This window comes from Peromyscus maniculatus, chromosome X (assembly GCF_049852395.1).
Source record: "Peromyscus maniculatus bairdii isolate BWxNUB_F1_BW_parent chromosome X, HU_Pman_BW_mat_3.1, whole genome shotgun sequence".
NCBI lineage: Eukaryota > Metazoa > Chordata > Mammalia > Rodentia > Cricetidae > Peromyscus > Peromyscus maniculatus.
Genome location: NC_134875.1, coordinates 117129338 through 117152238, shown reverse-complemented (window position 1 = coordinate 117152238; position 22901 = coordinate 117129338). Strand labels below are relative to the sequence as shown.

The following is a 22901-nucleotide window of genomic DNA, read 5'->3' as shown; positions in this document are numbered from 1 at the left end:
AAACAATGCTGCTATGAATGTAGTTGAGCATGTGCCCTTGTGGTATGATTGAGCATTCCTTGGGTATGTGCCCAAGAGTGTCCCCAGATATCCACAAAGATACCTCCACAATAGACTATTGGCAATGGTCGAGAGAAAGCCCAAACTGATGATTGGATGGCCGAACCCCCTAACTGTCATGATAGAACTCTCATGCAATGACTGATGGAAGCAGATGCAGAGATCCACAGCCAGGCCCCAGGTGGAGCTCCGGGAGTCCAATCAGCGAGAGAGAGGAGGGATTGTGTGAGCAAGAGATATTGAGACCATGATTGGAAAAAGCACAGGGACAAATAGCCAAACTAGTGGAAACATGTGAACTATGAACCAATAGCTGAGGAGCCCCCATGGAACTGGATCAGGCCCTCTGGATAACTGAGACAGTTGATTAGCTTGAATTGTTTGGGAAGCCCCCAGGCAGTGGGACCGGGACCTGTTCTTGGTGCATGAGCTGGTTTTTTGGAGCCTGGGGCCTATGCTGGGACACTTTGCTCAGCCTGGGAGGAGGGGACTGGACCTGCCTGGACTAAATCTACCAGGCTGAGCTGAATCCCCAGGAGAGTCCCTGCCCTGGAGGAGATGGGAATGGAGGGTGGATTGGAGGGAGGGGGGCGCGGGCGGGGGAGGAGGGAGGACAGAGGAATCCGTGGCTGATATGTAAAATTAAATTAATTTTAAAATTTAAAAAATAATAATAAATAAAATGTAAAAGAATTTTTTAAAGTGATTTCTGACAATCCAATTTAGTTAGTTCATCCATTTGAAGTTGGCTTTTTTACATGCCATGTTTTACTAAGCAGAATACACAAAAAGAAGCTTTTTTTAAAAATAGAGCAAAATATTTTTTACTTAAGTGGTACATTTAAGAAAAGATTTCTCAAACCTAAATTATTGACATTTTAGTTCTTTGGACTATTGGATTTAGTTCTTTGCTGTGTGGGCTATCCTTGAATAGCAGGTTTCATAGGATCCTAGCCTTAACTCCCTGCAATGGTAGGTTGGGAATGTTACGGGCATCTAGTGGGTAGAGGAAGTCCGAGATGCTGCTAAACTTCCTACTAACATAAAACAAAGCCCCACAGCAAATAATCATCCATTCCAAAGTGCCACTATTAGAATTCTTATTTTGTCTCAGTTCTTCTGATTATATACACATAAACCTTCCTCTACAAATTCTAACACAAAGAAGTCTCCAGGCACAGTCAAATGCCGCCTTGCAATAGAAAGCAGAAGCAAAGGGAGTCAAAATGACAATGTAAGAAACTGCTGCTCTATTGGAATACCACATTGTGTCATCAGTATTCATCATTGAGCACACACATCTAATTTTGCTACGCAGGAGGTTGAGGTACATAGATTTCTGCAATCCTAAGTAAGACCAGTACAGGCTCCATAATGAATTATAGGACAGCCTAAATTATAGAATGAGATCCTACATCATACACAAAATAATAAAACAAAAACAAGTCCGTCCCTAGGGATTATAGTAAGTTTTAATCCTTATATTAACAAAGGATAACAAGTGAAACCAACACTTTATGACAGTTGGAACATTTTAAAACAAGATTTTGAAAGTATAATTACAAATTGGCCAGTTTCTCTGCAATAAGGTCTGATTTCAACTGAGTCTCAGCTAATGCCAAAGTCATCTCCACATAGCTGGCACCATTCACTTTCAGATTCAAGTCCTGTATCAGTCTTTCTCTCTGTACTTCTTGTTTGTGCAGATGGATTTTGGCCATTTCCTCTGAAGCACTTGTGGCACTATTACTTGTGTTGCTGGTCTTATACTGATGCACCAATCCATCTCTCACATATTCAAAGGCAGAAGTAGAAAGGGAACAAAAGGTAACTAGTTCCTGCTCCAAAGTGGATGACAAATAATTCATTAGGTCATCCTCAGTTCCTAATGTCAGGTATTTGAAGAAACATTTTTCAGGGAGCACTTTGAAGAGATGGTCAAGAAACTGGAATAAAACTCCTTGGTTCCTAAAAATAAAAGACAAACGAGATACAACTGCAATGGACACAAGAGTCACACATATTTATAGTAACCAATTCATATTCATTCATAAACACAAAGATCAATAATAAAAAATGCATGCTTTCATTAATAAAATTCTGACTATATCAGTACACATATCCTGTACTAATTAACTTAATAGCAGTCAAGTTACTGGTTATGTATCTTTTGCTCAGTAACAACAGCAACATAGTATTTACTGAAAATTCACTATAGAGAAGGGGTAAACTCTAAAATAGCTGCTAGAATCTAAAATATATAAAACAAAAAACTAAAGAAAAGACATCAAATTTCTATGCATTCAAGCAATTCCAGGCCATGATTGTGACATATCCTAACACAGAATTCTACACAGAGATTATTAGACCACTCAGACACACGAACCTCTCTGAATTGGTTTGAACTGGATATACATTACCTGCAGTATACTGTTAAAATTCCTTCAAATTTTGTTCTTGGCTTCCAAGAGAAGAGTGCCCCACAACTTCGTAGCTTTTTATAAAGGTATATTTCTGTAAAGTCATTGATGATTTCACATTTCATATGTTTCAAGAGCCACATCTTCATTAGATTCGGGGCATGGGCAGGCGATGTGACAAGAAAACAGTATTTGTGCAATACTGCAAGAAGTGAGAAAAGATCTTCCATATGTTCTACAAGAAAAGCACATCACAAATCCTATCCTTAAATTCTGTCTACTATCAACCAATTTTCAAAATCTTCTGATTCAATTAAGCATACAACAAAAAATTGCCCCTCCAATTACCTAGTGATTGCTTCGTGGGGAACGCCAGTAGGTGGTTCATACTAAAAAGATCTTGTAGATTAAAATCAAGGTTGTCACATACAATATAATCATGCACAGTATTTTTGTCACTCTCTCTGTCACTAATGTTTAACACTAAAGTGCAACACAATTTGTTAAATACTAAAAGTGGAGAAAGAGCTGTGACAGCAGTAATGATGTGTGTAGGTTCTGTCTGAGAGGACTGCTCACACAAAGACTTTTCTTCTTCCTTGCTCCCACAGGTCAACTTGATCCTTTTTCTCTTTGCTCCTGTTTCCACTGGCATCAAGTATGCTTCTGGGTGAGAACTCATACTCAACCTAGTCACCTGACTTTGACACTTCATAAGCTGAAAGCTGGACCTGTTGCCTTGATCCATGATCAGTGACAAAGTCATTTCATTAGGAGATCTGTGAAAATACGAGAATTTGGGTTATTCTGCACATTCTTTTTTTTTTTTTTTTTTTTTTTTTTTTGGTTTTTCGAGACAGGGTTTCTCTGTATAGCTTTGCGCCTTTCCTGGAACTCACTTGGTAGCCCAGGCTGGCCTCGAACTCACAGAGATCCGCCTGCCTCTGCCTCCCGAGTGCTGGGATTAAAGGCGTGCGCCACCACCGCCCGGCATCTGCACATTCTTTTAAAAGAATCAAATAAATGATTAAATATTTACAAAAAAACCCAGGAAAATAGTTATTCTCTCCTTCCCTAGGAAAAATCATTCCAATGCAAAATTTTAAAGAGTTGGAGTAAAAGCCACACAGACTTGAAAAAGGTCTGTGATGTCAGGTACATCAATCACACTCCTGGGTAGTTTCCACACCTAAGAGGAGCTGGATAATACAAACTAGATTTTCTAGGTTTTTAAAAAAGGAAATAACATAAAGTTTGGTGGGTAGAGAGGTCGAGGTAGATCTGGGAGGAGTTGAGGGAGGAGGCTTAATATGATGAAAATACATTCTATGAAATTATCAGTGAATGAATCTTATTGAAATACATAAAAAGAAATTACTCATTTTTAAGTTCTGGTAATAATTTAGAATAAAATACCTCTGAAGTAAACCTTCCCTGAGTAACTTAAAATCTAACTGTTAAATATAGTTTCTTTTACAAAAGTTTTTGTGATTGATATTCCTCATTATTGACAAATATGACTCAGGTTTATTTAGGCACATTCCAATTCTATCACGTTATCAAGGAATGGTGATGCATACCAAAGATAGGAATTTCACTACCTACTGGGTTATACTAAAGATTAGGCAAAGGATTTTAATGAAACAACTTGTAATAAACATACTTGTGATATTTTGATTCCACGACTATCATATACAGATTGTGTAATGAAGAAAGAGTAATTTTGTTGGTGTAACTGAGAGCTGGGATTTTTCAGCAAGAGGGGGAGAAACTGAGCTACAAAACTGGTAGTGATACCGTAAAGTCTTTACTCCAAATTGGAAATATCAGCATGGATTTATGCTAGATTTTACCACTAAGAATAAAACCCCACAGTCAACCAGCCAACCAAAGACAACTCTTATCTCTGCATATACAAAATCCCAAGAAAGAACAATCCATTGAGCTAGAAACAAGCACCTAGTCCTGACCAGGCTTTTGTTTCTAATTACAAATCACATCATTTAAGGGCATACGTATTTAACTCCTGAAGAACTGTTCTTAACAATGTTATTCTGGCTGATAAATCCCAAAGCATTTTTACATGCTTTCTGATAGGAGAAGGCATTATCTATTCAGAATTCTTTTAATATAAATTCAACAATTTAGTCAATGACTCAGCTTTGAGATATAACTTCTGATTTAGGGGGCATAAAGGTGACAGCGAAACGTGTTATGCTATACCATGGGATGAATTCAGCAAAGTCTAGCCCATTGAACTTTACAGGGAAAAATGCTTGGTTACTTCAAAATATACATTACAAGAAAAAAACAACATATACACAAGAAAGGAGTGTGTACAGAGTATGGGGAGGTATATACAGCCAGGTCCAATATATAAATATTATTTGGCTTATGTTTTAAAAACTTATTTTAAATTCAAGACAAGACATAAATGTGAACATTGCCCGAGAGAATTGTTAGCCAAACACATTTTTAATGTTCTCACTGTGTGTGTGTGTGTGTGTGTGTGTGTTAAAATTCTTACAGATGAGACATACTTTTGCTTCAAAATAATCTGGAGGGTTGTGAATAAAGGTGCATATATAACAAGATTAATAATAATTTGATAATTATTGGACCTGAGTCATGAGAAGATGATGTCACCATGCCATCTGGTATGTTTGAAATTTTCTATACATGAACAGCATTTAAAAAAGTAATCATGCTCACCATACTAAGGAAATAAAAGCTTGAAAATTATGAGATAATAAAACATGACCAGGTGAACCTAGGAAGGGGTAAATAGAACAAATATAAATAAAAATGTGGAATAAACAGTGGACTAGAAAATTGGAGATAAAATTAGTGAATAGACTATATCAGAAGACACGACCTAGGAGCCAATGAGATGAACAGAAGGTACAGAGGTAGGCTATGAAACATGGAATACAGAAGGAACAAGTGTAACACCACTTCCTGAACTGCTTTAAAAAAAGTCAATTCTCAAAGTCTGGAAGTTTAACAGCCTAATGGAGAATATAAAGAAATCCACATCCAATCACATCATGATGAAACAGGTATAAAAGGAATAATAGCATAAGCCTAAAATAGTAAGAAAATGAAGGACTAGAAATTTTTAAAAACTAGGAAACAATTCAAAAATCATAAATCATTAAAGCAAAATTATTTGACTGAAAAGTCTAATAAAATGAACAAAATTCTGGAAAATTGCTCATGAACAGACACAAGATTTGGAGCGAAAACTGCTAAGAGCACAGTTGATAAATGTTTGTATGTATCACAGCATTCAATTACTAGAAAAACATAAGCAAATGGTTTTTAAGAATAAAATCTGTATTATCCACAACTTTTAGACAAATTGATCACCAGTTAAGAATTATCTCAAAATTCACTGCTTTCCAGATCAGTACAACCAAATGGCAAAATCCAAATAATTTGGATTTTATACAATTTTCCATAGATCAGGAAAAACAAAACAAAACAGCCTGGCTTCCTAGGAGGCTGAGCTGACAGGATGATTTAAACACAGGAACTCTGGGCTAGCCTGGGCAACAAAGCAAGACTCGACATGAATAAATGCATATGAACAAATGAGCAAACTGTCACAACACTGGGGCTAAAACCAAGAAAATATTATTGAAGGAAATTTCAAGGCGACTTCACTTGTGTTCACAAATGCAAATATTCTTGACCAAACATGAGGAAACCAAATCTATTATTAATGCGCCCGAACTATATAATGAATTTGGGTTTATAAAACTCAGGATTGCAAAATTAGTTTTAGACTAGAAAACAGATTCACCTAACTCACCACATGAAACAAAAAACCCCCAAACCTGCATGCTCCATCACCTCAAACACCTTAGGAAGTCAGTGAACAGGCAGGCATGGTAATACACTTGGAATCGTGGGGCTGGGATGGCTGGGACACGAGGATCAAGAGCTTGAAGCCAGGCTGGGCAAAACAGAGTGCTACATCAACTTAGGCTACAGTGAGATCCTTTGTCATGAAATAAAAAGGAACTCACTGAAACAAGATCAAGTAGAAACCCCAAATAACTAGGTAAGGTGTTTGAACTCTACACTGTTACAGTCAAATAAACTAGCAGAGTCTCTCCAACTTGTCTGTATGCACATTTGTGCTTCTCTGTTTTGGTGGGAAAGCTTTTCTCTAGGCTTCAGACAGTAGAGATATTATTTCCCTTTCCATGATTTCAACAGCCCAAGAAGAAAAATCTTCTATTATCAAACATTTAGTTATTTAACTAAACTTTCTCCAGTCCATGCTAGTTTAAAGTTTCTACATGCTCCTAATTCTTCTCAATGCTTTGATAAAATATTCTGTGTGCTCTTTAATTATCTCCACCCTGAGAATATCCATCTTCATTTTGTAAATGCCATGCTCCTCAAATAAACTCAATGCATCTGTATAAAATGGATATTTGTAGAACATTGCTGGCCAAGACACATACAGCTACTAAACAGTAGAAACATGGCAAGTGGGAATTAAAACGTGTTAGACAAACCAAATTTCAAAAGCTCAATATAAAAACAAGTATCTCATTAACAGTTTTTACACTGATTATATGTTAAAATGAAACTTTGCATGGAGGGTATCCAATAAAATACTGAAACTAATTTCACTTGCTTTTATTTCAATTTTTAATAGGGCTACTAGAACAATCAAAATTACATGTGCCTTTCATTAATTTCTGTTAGATAGGGTTGGTATGCAGCATTTATATAGCATTATTACATTAAAATTAACTTACAGTTTCGAAGATGTGACTTTCATTCCAACAACTAAGTCATCGTCTAGTACACGACACCAGGTCTGCTCTACAATATGTTCTGGCTCTTGAAAAGTCTCTGATGACTTCTCCTCAGGGATATGGACACTGTTTTCATCTTCATCACAGAACGGAACAAGGGAGTCCTTAAAGAAAAATGTGTCAAAACAGGTGACTACAAAAAAAATGCACAGAATGAATCAAAAGGTATACAATGAAGACCAGCTTGTGGCTTTATAGCATGAAGAAGCATGCTCAGCCCCAAGCCCTACAGACTACAAGCTTTTCAAGACAACTATGAATGTAGCCCAACACATTTGTAGATGATATCATGTTGCAATGTCAAAAGGCTGGACACTACAGAAGGATTTTAAAATAAATTATAATACAGTATAATAATAAATAATACAATTATATAATAAATAAAAAGTTATAGGTTATACATAACTTATTAAAATAAAATTCATGAAACATAAGTATATGCTCAGGTCAAGAATCATGACTGGAAGATGAGTTATCTGATATAGAGGCAGTGGGGACACAAAACTGGATTTTAATACAGTGTGATAATATATTCCACAAATATACTGAAAACAATCCACTCTGGAACTTGCACTGAGCTCAGATCGAATTGTGCTGAAGTTTTATTGTTACTGTCCGGGCCATTCTCATGTCATTACCATAAATATATAATAACAACAGAAACCAGAGTTAGGGGAAATAACTGTTCCTTATTGAATCTTTATTTTTATGTCGAAATACCATTTGTACACCAATCTTCACAATACCCACAGCCTCCTTTGTTGGTTGTATTGTTCTCTACATTTTACAGATACAACTGAGCTACAGAGCGGTGAAGAACACAGCTACAAAGTGGCAGAGCTGGGTTTGTACTTAAACAGACTAACATTGGCTCCTTGAACAAATGTTTTTCAATATTATGAAAGTCTACCCTGTCACTCTTCTTTTCAATCCAGTAAGCAATATTTTCTACTTTATTATAATTTAAATAACTCAAACAGATTGCACATTGTCAATTGAATAAATGATAGTCACATGATTAACTTTACCTCCTCATCACTTGACGTACTATCAACTTTCCCATAAATTGAGTTTAAAAGAGCCCTCCAAGACTTTGCAATAAATTTATCCTTAAGTGAGATATGTTTCTGAAATTTGTTAAGAAAAACAAATGAAGCCTGTAAAATAGAAAGAAAAAGTTACCAGAGACAGTTTCAAATGAAACTGGACATGCCATTAATTCAGGAAGTACTTTGTGCAAATAAGCTCTGCAGAGAACACTTTCAGAGAAAAGCTCTTTTGTTTATAGATTCTCTTTCTCTTACAAAAGAAGTGCTTTGTGTTCCCAGGAAGACATGGAAGTAGCTGCTGTGGAGTTTACGCACCAAACTGAGCATACTGATACATTAGCATCCATTTCAATGCTGCGTTCAGTAACATGTATCACTATGAATAAAGCTGAGGCCTCCAACAGAACAATGGCCACAATCTGTTTGATGCTTGTTTTTTCCTAGTCAACTCTACTGACAAAAAAATCTACTGAAAACTATTGAAGAAGCTAACTTTGGCTCAGAACAGGGAATAGGGCAATTCATTTCTTTTATTGTGCTAGATAATTAGATTTCAGCTCTAAGGATGAAAAAAAATCTTGGAATATATTTTGCTACTAAAAGTATAAATAGTCTTGTTGAATTGACAGAAGTTGCTTCATTTAGATAGACATGTAAGGCTGTTTAAATATTAATCCAGCTTCTAATAAAATGTCTTTCCATATTTAAAAACCTTTTGGGTTCTTTCTTATGAACTAAAGTTTTTTTTTTTTTTTAATCAATCACTAGAAGGTGGAGGAGGGAGACTGAATTATTTACCTTACTTACCTTACCTCATTACAAAGCGTGTAAAGTGTAGCTACCATTTTGAACCATCTCATGGTGGCCTCCTCCTACTTGCTTCACAGTGCCCCTAGTCCATTGTCCAGGTACTTGGTGGCTTGTAATTGGGGTGGGAGTGGATGTATCTATCCAAGGCGGGCTGACTGAAAGTGAACCCTCTGAAATTAGCACTGGCCTCTGTCAGTTCTTTCTCTTCTCATGTCCCCTCTGGTCCAGGACAAAATAGCAAATCTCTAGTTTCAAATATTGTGTAGTTTGGTTATTAAACTATAAAACTAAACCAAGCTCATAGGAAGAAATTTAGTCAATAAAGCATTCCCCTCCTTTTCCTATACACATAATCCTGCTTACCTTTCCAGAATTTTGCCATGTATGTTAAGGACTATTTTCGTTCATCTCCTTATAACCAGAAACCCAAGCAAAAACCCAGTATAGGGACAAACTGCCCTGCTTGACACTGAGCCTTGCTACTATCCATGCCCCAAATGCCACCATTTGGAAAAGTCTGAAGACTAAAAAAGATGTCAGCACCCACAAAACTATATCCAAGTATATGGAAGCACTCTGGGAGCTGCCTGGGAGGCCTGAATAGTCACAAATGGTTTTTTTTTTCTAGCTAGAAGGCAACACTACTTGGACTCTTAACAAAATTTCCTTGCTTGTCTTCTGAATTTACCATTTTTTCTGCATGTTCCTATGGAGTGTTTTTAGTCTTGTATGTTTTCTGAACACTTCTTAAATTGAACCATTCTGTGTACCTCAGATTTTAAGGTTGGTTGTGTTGTCCCTAACAGCTGGATATCTTTCCTTCTCAGTGATTTATAGCACTTCATCTCATGAGCACAGTTCACTTCTGTTGATGAGGATCTGTGTTAATGTCTAGGTGTGGGGCATTACAAGCAATGATTATCAGCATCTTGCTACATGCTCACCAATTTCTTCAAGGTATGGGTCCTCCATTTTCTTCCCTACTAACAACTATGTTGATGCTCTAGTTTTAGCTCTAAGGCACTTAATTTTTCTAGTCTGCATATTTCATCATATATAAAATGAGGAGTAGGGAAGGAGTAGTTAATATCTAAAGGACCTTCCTCTTCCCAGATGACCCTGACTTCTATCAAGTTGACAAAAAAACTTAAGTGCTGCATGCTGCAGGAATATATCATAAGAACTCAGCTGGTTATGACAAAGTCACTATCCACAATTCCACAATCAGGGAATTCCTCCAGAGGAAGCCAAATCCCACAGAGTTTTTGGTGTTACTTGGCTTGTTTTATATATCAGATGTATTCTGTTATGAAAATCATGTGTGCCTTCATAGTTTTCCCAATTGACTTTTCCCTAAGAAGGGCTAACAGTGTGGACTGATCACTCTCTGGACATACACATTCCAGGTATTTAGAGAACTGCCTCAGGAAAGGCATTCTCTGGAATCAGATTATCTCCCTTGGCTACTTTCAAGGACTAGCAGTAATAACAGTCCACATGCAAGTCTCCTGATTTAAGACAAATTCCACAAGGAGACACCGCATAGGTCAGGTAGATGTTCAGTAATAGCTTTACACAATTTAGCCTGGACCCTCCTTTCTTACAGCCTTACTAACTTTATAGACCTCTAACTCCTTATCTAACGACTTCTAGGAATATTTGGATAACCTTCTGCACTGACAGCTATGCTCAGCCAGAACCCCAGTTCAAGCCTCACTGTAATTATCATTGGCAGCATCCGGCCAGGTCCATGCCCAGATGGAGGAAAGTACTTTATCAGAGATACTTCTGTACTCTCTAAGAACAGACTTAAGCATCCAAGCTACCTGTTTAAGAAGGCCTGGCGGATGTACCAGTTAAGCTTTACTTCCTTTCCCAAACCTTACCTCTAGTTCCAGATCTCCCTTTAACTATCACCAGAGGCATCTAGCTGTACACAGGTTGCCTAGCAACTGAGCACACTTTCCCCCACCCTGCAGAAAAACAGCAGAGAGCTTGGACAGATAGGAGCCACAGGAAAAAAGAAGACAGTTTTATTTTCTCCCATTGACCTAGCAATGTATAGTTTCTTAACATTTTCTACTAATCATGTTTAAGACTATAGTTGAGCACATAAGATCCCTCTTCTTAGATATTACCCGAATTTAGCCTTTAGTTAATTCATTTCTCCATTGATCACTTCCCTTTGGGGTTGCAAATGATAATTAATGGTTATTGCCCCTCAGTGTGATTCTTATCACCCCTCTGGTTGACCCTAGAAGCCTGCCTATATATACCAGGATTTCCAGGGCATGTGGAGGACAGAGAAAAGAGAATGGAAGAACTAGATAGGTAAGAACTTGAGAGGAACAGGAGAGAGAAGGAGATGGGAGAGGAGATGATATGGGAAGGAACAAGATGGATGAGAACCTAGAAGGGGCAGAACTAGATGAAGGAATTAAGACAGGACCTAGAGGGGACCAAAGACAAGTGTAGAGAGAAATCAGGTTAGAAATGAGCTAAATATGAGAGCAGAATATAAGCTTGTAACTGACACAGAATAATAAAGTATATGGACTAAGGAGTTTCGTGTACATAGATTCATTTCTTCTCATCAAAGATTAATCATCAGCTGGTTGTAGATTCTTCCCGGACCCTGGGAGGGGACTATCGAGGGAATGGACCCCCCATAGTCCCCGATACTTAAGAGCACAGGATCTGTGAAGGTATTTCCAAAAATAATAAACTAAAGGGGACAAGACCCATTCTGGATGTGAGGCAGCATCCATCACCCCATAGACTAAGGGTATGAAAGTTAAAAGGGGAGAGGAGAAATTACATTAACACAAGCACACTCTCTGCTTTGTGGCTACCATGAGATACCTCATGGCTACCATGCGATGCACAGCTGTGCTCTCCCACACTCCTGTTGTCATGATATTCTGTCTCATCTCAAGCCCTAAGCAATTGCAGCTGGCCAGCCAAGAACTGAAGTATCTTAAACTGTGAGCCAAAAGAAATCCTTCCCTTTGAACAGTGGTTCTCAACCTTCCTAAAGCTGCAACCCTTTAATACAGTTTCTCATGTTGTGGTGACCCCAACCATAACATTATTTTCGTTGCTACTTTATAACTGTAATTTTGCTACTGCTCTGAATCATAGTATAAATATCTGATACATAACCCCTGTAAAAGAGTTGACTTCCCAAAGGGGTCCTGTCCCACAGGTTGAAAAATATTGCCTTAGATCCTATGTTAGGAACTTTGTCAGTGATGAAAACTAATACAGCTGGTATATTTAACCAAAAACAATAATTCTTTTGCAGAGATTTTTCATGGTCTGTCTGAGAGAGTCTCATCTATGCTGGCTTGGAACATGGTATATACTGACCTTAAACTCTTGTTACCCCCAAGTGCTGGGGTTATAGGCATGTGCCACCATGCCTGGCTTTTGTAGAGAAGTTTATTAGGGAAAAATTGAGAGTAGACTGTTATATGTCTGTTAATGTGCTATAACCTATTATACTCACTGCCATTCTAAGAGAGATGCTGTGACATACTGATTCTGTAGGTCAGGATCCTTTTATAACTGGCCTTCTGTTATTTTCATTCATATAGCTTGTTAACCCTACTAAATCCTACTGCAAAAAGTTATCATTTCTAGACAATATACTTATATGTAACAGCACAGTAGTTTGGGTTATTATTTTTGAGACAGGTCTTGCTCTGTTGCCTAGGCCGTCCTGGAACTGTGTAGAGCAAAAGCTGGACTCAAACTAACAATTAGCCTGCCTCAACCTCTCAAGTGCTAAAAGCACAGGCCTGCAACATCACACTCACCTTCATAATATTAATAGTTTTTTATAGCAGTGCCCAAACATAGAGCTCTCTGAAATACCCTTTTTCTAAACACTGAGTTGCTGAATACTGTAACCAGCCCCTTTCAATGTTATGTACTTCAGTTAGAACTTGTCAATCACAAGGCAGAAGGAAAGAGCAGATCGAGACACTAACTTCTAATTGTGCTTCCAGTGCTGGAAGCACCAAGCAATAATTTTCATGTTCCTTTTCAGCGGAAGGGTCTTCAATGCAATCCAGTGGTTTAGTCTAATAACAGAAAAGATCAAGACAAGCTGTGAAATAAATTGAAAATTCAAAGGATTAAAAAACTACAATCACTATTTATCTAAAGGGCAGTTCTTCATGAAAAACAAAGTATGTATTTTCAACATCTGGGAACTGGGCAACTATCACTATGGGTCCTACTGCTACCACCTAAAATATGTATACTGTATCACAAATTTGTATACTGTATCACAAATTTGTAGACTGTACCGCAAATTTGTATACTGTATCATTATTCTCTATAAAACCCTGGAGCAAGCACTAATCATCTTCATTTTACAAAAGAAAAAAATTAGAGAGATTCTAATTCTACTTAAATATGAAACTTCAGGGAAAATCACTTCTCTTATGAAAAAGACTTCAAGATTGTGTCACCTTTTTCTTGTATTTGAAAACATTTATTACATTTATTTTTTTTTCTGGGATTGGAAGTGTTCCACAGCATGTGACCCAGCATGTATGTGGAGGACAGAGGACAACCTGTGGAGGTCAGCTTTCTCCTTCCACCACGTGGGTTCTAGGCACACAACTCAGGTTATCAGGCTAGGCAACCAAGTACCCTTGCCACTGAGCCATTTCATAGTCACTTATTTCCTCTTCTAAGAAGTAGTTTCACTTCCTTTTAGTCCTTAATTAATGCAATATTATTTGTCAATCCAAAATGGTATTTCAGAAGCAACAATAAAGTTTGCTTACAGCATTACCATCATTTGAGTGACCCTTAGATATACATATACCACAATACAAGTTTATATGAAAAGCAAGGTCAATTTATATAACGTTTGTTGAAAAGGACACTGTATACATTTAAAAGAGTCAGTCTATATACTTTTAAAGTTAGAAGTATGAAATCATTTAGATAGAGATACACACTATTTAGATTGAGGATCAAGCTTTTTTAAGTACTAAAATGGCTCTTAAACCATATTATGTAAACAGAACTTACTGAATAGCTTATTCTGACAAAATCTGTTATTGCAAATGAAGTCAGCCAATGTGTGTTCTGAGCATCCTCAAAAATGACCAGTACTTGTTCAGTTCCAACTCCAACAAAGTCATTTATCAGGACTAAGCTAAGTTGTTCCCACTTAGCAACAACCTGAAAGAATGGGAGTGTTACAAGAGGAATACGGAAAGGAAACATATGAACCAACTAGGAAGTCTTTTTGTTTCATGCAATTATAATCTCTTAAGTTCATTCTTACAAATGACTGATGAAAGTTGCAATACAAAAGCTAAAGATATAGCTACTATAGGATCCAAAACCACAAGGAACTATGACAACTTTGTAAATAGCAAGATACTTATGTCGTATTTTATTAATGCTTATCTAAAGACTATCACAGTCCTGATTTTTGTGTTCCAATCTTATGATCTATGTACAAATTCAATCACTTCTCATAACTAAAACTAATATTTAGCATGAGTAAAACTCTAGTGAAGATTCTTTATCTAGCATGGATAATTTAAGGATGACCCTATTTCTCATAAGCTTCAGTGGACACGCTGTTTACAATCAGACCAATTCCCCAAGGAATTCAGTAGCACTGGATAACCGAAAAGTACCAGTACATGTTTGAAGAGTTCTCAAAGTAAAATACAGTCAAGATGAACTTAACAGCTTAACCCCAGTGGTGGTGGTACAAGCATTGTTATTATCAGGGACACAAAAGGAAATGAATGGATCTTTAACAGCAGGACACCTAGAAGCATTCTAATTAAATAGAATGATCTGTTAAGTTTATAAGAGAATAGGAGACATGGAGTTTAAAATAGTTTCCTTAAATGTCCATAGAGCTAAAGGCTTTTAACACCACAAGTATCAGATCACCTACTGAGGGCACAAGAGCTACACTTCCCACCCAGAATCCAAGGAACAAAGACACATTATCTAGATGACACGGGAAGGCAGCTTATACTTTGGAAAGAATTTAAATAAGGCATTTCAATCTACATAATGAAATATCAATTCTGGTCCTACAGGATTAATTTCGAAAGCTGTGATTCTTCACTTGTACAGGGAGACAGCCTATCTGAAAACCTACATGTCTCTCCACAATTATGGGGCATAATGAACTATGGAAAGGAGACACTAGCAATCAAAATTTGTTAACATGTTCAGAACATGTTTAGGCAATCATGTTGGTGAGAATTTTATGGGTATAGCTTTTGACATTCTTAGGACATGTAAACATCAAAGAACTATGCATGAATTTACATGCATATTTGTAATGACTATCTTTCAAACAGTTATTTAACACAAATAAACAGCTATTTAACACAAATACAAGTGAACCAAAAATGGGAAGCACACATACAATTTTAAGTTTTCAGTAAAAATGTAAAAGTAATATAGTCATCTCTCAATGTAAGTGGAAGATTAGCTCCTAAACCCTCTGGAGAATCAAGACTCAGTGGATGCTTATTGGTTTAGTATTTGTATATAATATATAACCAAGCATAGCGGTGAATGCCTTTAATCCTAGCACTTGGAAGGCAGAGGCAAGCAGATCTCTGAGTTCAAAGCCAGCCTGGGCTACAGAGTGAGTTCCAGGACATCTAGGACTGTTACACAGAGAAATCCTGTCTCGAAAAAACAAATAATAATAATAATAATAATAATAATAATAATAATAATAATAATTTACCCATATTTTGCCATATACTTTAAAACATCTCTAGATTATTTATAACGTCAAATACAATGAAATACAACATTCCATTGATTATACTGCACTTGTTAGGGCACAGAAACAAGGAAAAAGGTTGTTCATATTCAATACAAACCCCAGATTTTGTCAAATATTTTAAATCTGCTCTTGGCAGAATCAGTGTTTGCAGAACACTTAGATAGGGAGGGCTGACTACTTAACCCAGTCTATTTAACCCAGTATGCCCGAACATTACCATTTCAATTCGATGTCATCAATTAAGAATCAAAATATTTCACTGCATTTTCACTAACTCTTTTTTTTCAAAGACAAGATCTTACTGGCTCTGCCTTGGTTTCCCCACTGTTGGCATTACAATGTAGCACCATACCTAGCCCTTCACTAAGTCTGATATCTCAGGTCGACTTGCCATTAATATATTTTAATTCAGACCACTCCTATTTCAAATACTGCACAACTTCCTGAGACTATTAAACAGAACAACTAGAGAACATATGAATCTCTTCTATTGAAAACACAAATATCTGTGCATACCTGACAACGGCCTCAAGTTTGAAATGGTCACTAAACAGATTCTTGTCAAAACATGCAGAGACAGTTTCCACTTGAGGAAAACCCTAAGAGAAAATGTAGTCCTATCACTGAATCAAATATCTCTGGGGCTTTTAAGAAGAGCTGGTCTGGGAGCACGATAACTTAGATTTTCATTATTTACTTGAATTTATGCCTGTTTGTATTTCTTGTAAGCTACCTCAATTCCTTCTTGGAATGAAACAGAATGAACAGATTCACAGCTTCCACAAAGAAAGATTGTTACTTTCCACATGGGGACAAAACTGCTATTAAAGATAATTTTATTATTTAATAAAGTATTCATTCTACTACCTAAAACCTCTCACAGAAGGTCTTCATAGCAAAGGCCCAGTATTCAATATTAGAAATGTTTCATTCCATTTTAAATCCTACATGGTTACTGTTTTGTCTTAATTGCTAAGTATAATTGTTCAAGTATAATCACTTTACTTCCTATAACTTAGATATTCCAATATGATTACATTAATAAAAATTACAAATATAGTAAAAGACAAATAAATATAATTGTAGGTATATATTTATGCGTCCAAACTCAAAGGCTTTACTGACTTCAAACACCAAGACCCCAAACTATTATCAGGAAGACTTCAGACCACTTCAGGAAAGAAAAACAAAAACAAAAAAATAGTGAAACAGCTACACAGACTAATGCTAAAAACTGACTTACAAAATAGGGATGCTTAGAAAGACTAAAAATGGTTGGATGTGATGGTGGCACAAGGGTGTAATCCTAGGATTCAGGAAAGCAGGATGAAAAACTTAAAGCCGTCTGAACTACATATTAAGACCCAGCCCTGTTTAAAACAAAACAAAACAAAACAAAACAAAGCAAACACAGGAAAAGAAAAGCCCAAGCTACCAACTGAATTACTGTAAGATTGAGTGCTGCAGGCCACAGGAATATATCATAAGAACTCAGCTGGTTATGGCCAAGTCACTACGTGGAGGGATCAGGGAATTCCTCCAGAGGAAGCCAAATCCCACAGAGTTTTTGGTGTTACTTGGCTTGTTATATATCAGCTGTATTCTGCTATGAAAATCATGTGTGCCTTCATAGTTTTCCCAATTGACTTTTCCTAAGAAGGGCTAACAGTATGGACTGATCACTCTCTGGACATACACATTCCAGGTATTTGGAGAACAGCCTCAGGAAAGGCTTTCTCTGGAATCAGATTATCTCCCTTAGCCACTTTCAAGGACTACAGGAAACACTACCCAGGTGGGGGCCCAACTTCCAAGGATAACAATGATAACAGCCCACCTGCAAGTCTCCTGACTTAAATTCCACAAGGAGACACCGCCCAGGGGGGCGCCCAACTTCCAAGGACTAACAATGATAGCAGCCCACAGGCAAGTCTCCTGACTTAAGGTAAATTCCACAAGGAGACACTGCCTAGGAGAGGTGGACATTAAGTAACAGCTTTACACAATTTAGCTCGGACCCGCCCTTTATATACCGGGACTTCCAGGGCACGGGGAGAGAAGAGAGAAGAGAATGGAAGAATCAGATGGGTAAGAACTTGAGAGGAACAAACTGAGATGGGGGAGAAGTAGATTGAAGGGCTAGAAGAGAGTACTAGAGGAACAAGATGAAAGATGAGGAAGAGCCAGATGGGGAAGAACAAGATAAAAAAGAGCCAGATGAGAGAGAAGGAGATGGGAGAAGAGCTGATAGGGGAAAGAACTAGATAGATGAGAACCTAGAAGGGACAGAACTAGATGAAGGAATTATGATACAACCGAGAGGGGACAGTAGATAAATATAGAGAAATCAGGCAAGAAAGGAGCTAGGCATGAGAGCAGACTAGAAGCTGTGTAGAGAGAGAACTATCACAGAATAATAAAGTGTATGAACTAAGGAGTCTCATGTACATAGATTCATTTCTTCTCATCAAAGATTAATTATCAGCTGGTTGTAGATTCTTCCCGGACCCTGGGAGGGGACTATCGAGGGCCTGGACCCCCATAGTCCCCAATAATTGAGATCAAACACTGTACCTTAAATTTCTTTTCTGAAACAGCACAAGCCTTGGAGTTGAATGACACGATGAAAAATCGATTTCCTTTGCCTGAATCTAGAATTTGAACTGAACAAGGATCTAGAAATGGAAGCTGGCACACTCTTACAGGAATGCCATTTTGGAACAAAACAAGCTGATTCTTTTTCGTAAGGGCAATCAGAGACATTCTTAACTGGTTGTTGACCATCTCAGCTGCACAGACATGCACATGAGTTACTACACTACTATAAGCAAGAGGGATAAGGTAGCAATTGCTTAATATTTCTTGACTTTTAAGAACATATGCACAAAGGTTGGAATTGGAAAATTCATAATCTGATTCTGAAAGCTTATGGGTACATTTAGCCTCAGGTGGTTCTGCTAGACCCAAAAATACTACTCCAAAATTTTCGATCTCACCTATCCACTCAATAGAAGAAAGTTTAACTGATATATTAGTAACTTTCCCAATTTCAGAAGATATATAGAAGAATTTGTCGAGATATTGCCAAAAAACTATAGGGCCATCAAAGATCTGTAAGCTGTCATCCAATGCATGGTGAAGTTTAAAACTCAAATGCTTTTCAAATTTGTTTGGACTGTGAAGAAACACTATATAATATTTGAAAGCTCTACTACTGTATTGTGTATATTGTATCAAAATGCAAGGGAGGTTAACTCTAGTTCTGAAATCTGACACACATTTGCAACACAGAATTTTCATATGAGAAGCTTTCTCCTTAATGTTTAAAAAACCCGTGGATATCAGAATAAATGTTTCTGTTTCTCTGTCAAATACCATCTTTTTGACATATAATACAGATGTATCTGTGGGCACTTCACAATCTCCTTTGTACAAATGAAACACAAGGATTTCCCCATTATAACACAAGAATTTTGCTTGCTCATTAAATGGCATTGCTTGTTTGCCAGCCATTCTAATACATCAAGTCTCTGTGTTGATCCAGTTCCAAATGCAAATGGATTCCAGTTGAGGCCTTTAATCCTAAGGGGGAAAAAAGAAGGACTCAGTGGAACAGGCAGAGTAGAAAACATACTTTGTTAGAAAATTATCACAGAAGTAATCATACATTTCATTTGAAGTAAATATATTAAAACTTCTTACACAATTGTGACAACATTCTATGGAAAGAAGGCCTTGCTATATAAAAGACCCTTGCTGTCCCTGCCCTCATAATTCCTCTGCCTCTGTCTCTAGAGTGCTGGCATTATAGGTACATATCATGCACCTGGTGACAATGCCATATTTCCTTAAACAACTCTAAGACTGTGAATAATAAGTCAGAAAAGATACCTGAATTTCTATCAGCATGGCAAGCTGTATTCTGAAGTTCTATTAAAAGTACCATCCATCAGGAAGGTATACAAGTGGGAGGACCAGACTTCACAAAGGAAAAAGCAGCCTGATACAGTGGTGTGCCTTGTCATCACAGCATTCCTTTGGGGAGATGGGAAGCAGAAGCAGGAAAACTTCCTGAAAGCCCCCAGGCCATCTAAGCCTGGAGTGTGCAAAGGAGCAGCAGAAACCAGACTCTGCCTCAGCAGGGTAGAAGGCAAGAACTATTCTAGAAAACTGGAGATACCCCGAGAGCACTGAAAAAAAAAATGACTTCAGGTATCTTTCTGGTTCAGGAAATTTCTCATGAGTTCTACTTCCCTCTCTGTTACAAATCTACTAAATCTAATTTGGGTTTATATTAGCTTCTTTAGGATGAGATGCAGTTAATCAATGGTTTACTTGTCTTGAAACTCAGACTTCCCTAAATATGTTGATTGCTGAATTGGGTTGCTCCCCACAGACAAGGCACTTGGGCCCTGCTTCCTAAAAAACAGTTTGTACAGGCTACACGATGAAAGAAAAAAGCTCACAAATCTCTCTGGAAAAAAACAGAAATACTTCTTACTTTACAATACATTTTTATGACCTGAGGAAAACTATTAGTATTCAAAATAGGAGGAAATTGAGGGTGAATACAACTAACTAAAATGAGCAGAAGAATTAAGTAATTGTGATCAATCACTTGTGCTTATTAGCTCTGTCAGTTACAATACATGCATTACGTCATTTCAGGTTTATGACTATTCTCTCAGAATGAACATTCTGATTGCTCCTTTATATAAATTCAGACCCTTTTACTGTAATGAAGGTAAATTGTCCCAAGGTTGCAGCATTGCTCCATGCTTACAATACTAATCAGCAATGCTGATTTAGAAAAGAGTCATTTTGCCTCTTGAGCCAACCCTGTTAATCATATTGCCATGGCATGCATTTCTCTATTAAGAACAAACTGCCAATAGGAAGGCAGTGTGAGAGAATGAGTAAAATCAATGTAATCAAAGGAACATCCTCTAAATTCAACAGACATGGAAATCTGTCCTTCTCTCTTGTTTCAGTGGCTATACATGCAGAGCCACTCTTTTAAGTAACGACAACACATGGGATGAATTAACAATGCAGAAATCACAGAATGGTACTGCTCCAGCTGAGTGGCAGCACTAAAATACATGACTGAGGAACAAAGTTCATTAATAGGAGATAATTAATAAGTCATTTATGAAAGAGAGGTGACTAGAGAATTTAACCTGACAAGAAACTGAAATGTGTATCTTTGGCAATTGCATTTCTGACCTGACCCAAGAGAAACAGACCCACATAAGGAAGGATACTACTACTCTAAAATATATACTGCACTACTATTTGCAATATAAAAATTACAAATTTGAATGATTACCAGTAGGAAAACAAACCAATGGAACATCACACTACAGTTAAAAGAAATGTATTGCATATCATGATGGTTAAATTTTAATAAGCAAGGGAATCGAAGTGAGAATTCAGTCTAAAGGAGATTTTAGCTATTCAAATATTTTTATGAATATTTTCAAATAAGTTTTAAACAATGTGTTCAATTTTTCCCATAAAAATGTAAACATAGGAAACACTGTGGGGGAAGATGCTAAATGCCTTACTGTGGTGAACCAGCTACAGATTAGGGATTTATGAGGGAAGACTTGGGTTTTCCTTTTTGGTGGAGGTAAAGGGCTGCTGGAGACTGAGCATCAGGCCTCCAACATGCACGGTACCAGTGAGCTATATCCTCAGTCCCTAGGCTAACAGTTTTCTTTTGTTTTTACAATTTATACAAGTAGTCTCCAGCATCTGTCAATTTTTTAAGAAAGGCAACATTGTTATCTTCAACTAAACCACCAAACCTAAACTTTGTTCCAGCACTTTATAAATCTAAGCTCTTACCAGCCTTGGCAATGTTTGCATTTTGCCCTGGATAAGCATTGCGAGCTGTGACAACCACAAATGTCACTTACATGGCAGAAATAATAGCCCTATCCCCACCTTGTTAAGAACAAGCACCTCAAAATAACATCTTTCTTTTTAACTTTCTATAACCACTTCAACTCGGAGTTCAAAGGTATTTGCCTTGTAAGCGTCTCACATTCCACAACCAAGAGCGGAGGCTACACCTGTAGTCTCCATCAGAGAGTCAGAAACAGGAACATGTCTGAGAGTTGAGGCCAACCCGGGCTACATACTAAGTTCCAGGCCTGCCAGCACTATAATGCGAGACACCACAACAAAAAGTCTTAACGGAAATAATCGCCGGATATAGAGAACACTCACAGTCCAAAGTATCCGCAACGGTGAGGAGGAAAAAAAACAATTCTCCAAGGCAGCCTAATCTTCACGTCCCAGAAGCACTAAATGACTCTGAACCTCCCGCCCGCGCACTGCACGCTGGGACACCCGGCCCAATAGCAGAGTGAAAAACTCGGAAGGCGAAGCCTGATGGAGGCGGTTGCCAGGGGAGACCTGAGGGGGCGGGGCCTCCGAGTGGTGGAAGCGAATGACCTGCCGAGCTGTCAGAGGCTGTGCTTTGGGGAAAGCTTCGGAGCGCTCCAGCCTGCTGGAGGCGGGACAGCAGTGCCAGGAGGACGTCGGAGGGCGGAGTTTCTCCTTAGAGAAGCAAGTGGGAGCCGAGCAGAGAACTTATTCCCGCCTCTACCCCGGGACGACAGTATGGGATTGGACAGTATGGAGGCACTTCCTTCTACCTTCCGGTGTCACGCGACCGCCTCCTCCTCCCTCCCTTCTTGGTCTACCTTTGGGCTGGGCTGACTGGTGATGAGATACTTGGCAGCCAGCTGTGGAAGCGGCGACAGCTACAACTACGATCAAGTCCACGATCGTGACCATGGCCGAGGTGAGCAGCACCCAGCACTGCTGGGTCCCCGGACTGGGAAGCCGCCTTCCAGGCCCAGGGCCCGTGCGCTCCGGGTGCAGGTGCGCTGTGCTGAGTGATCATAGTAAAGACCATAAGCAT

General features: G+C 38.0%; 2 protein-coding genes across 4 annotated transcripts in view; one reads left to right on the top strand and one right to left on the bottom strand.

The window, feature by feature from the left end:
- Nucleotides 1-864: 864 nt before the first annotated feature.
- Nucleotides 865-22594, bottom strand: Fancb (FA complementation group B). Of its 2 annotated transcripts, XM_006973197.4 has the most exons (9): nucleotides 22202-22545; nucleotides 18542-19549; nucleotides 14224-14376; nucleotides 13167-13259; nucleotides 8344-8472; nucleotides 7256-7419; nucleotides 2829-3259; nucleotides 2481-2715; nucleotides 865-2028 (listed from the first exon to the last, which is right to left on the bottom strand). In XM_006973197.4, the coding sequence occupies exons 2-9, from the start codon at nucleotides 19478-19480 to the stop codon at nucleotides 1620-1622; spliced, it is 2553 nt and encodes an 850-aa protein (XP_006973259.1). In that variant the 5' UTR covers nucleotides 19481-19549; nucleotides 22202-22545; the 3' UTR covers nucleotides 865-1619. The 2 variants fall into 2 exon arrangements, with proteins under 2 accessions (XP_006973259.1, XP_042125077.1); XM_042269143.2 differs by lacking the exon at nucleotides 8344-8472 and having other exon boundaries at nucleotides 22202-22594.
- The window catches only part of Mospd2 (motile sperm domain containing 2), a 40074-nt gene continuing 39582 nt past the window's right edge, over nucleotides 22410-22901 (top strand). The window contains exon 1 of one of the 2 annotated variants that reach the window (XM_006973198.4): nucleotides 22410-22781. In XM_006973198.4, coding sequence (XP_006973260.1) covers nucleotides 22773-22781 — 9 coding nt within the window. In that variant the 5' untranslated portion in view covers nucleotides 22410-22772. The remainder of the gene's footprint in view (nucleotides 22782-22901) is intronic. The other variant, XM_042268959.2, reaches the window with a different exon arrangement.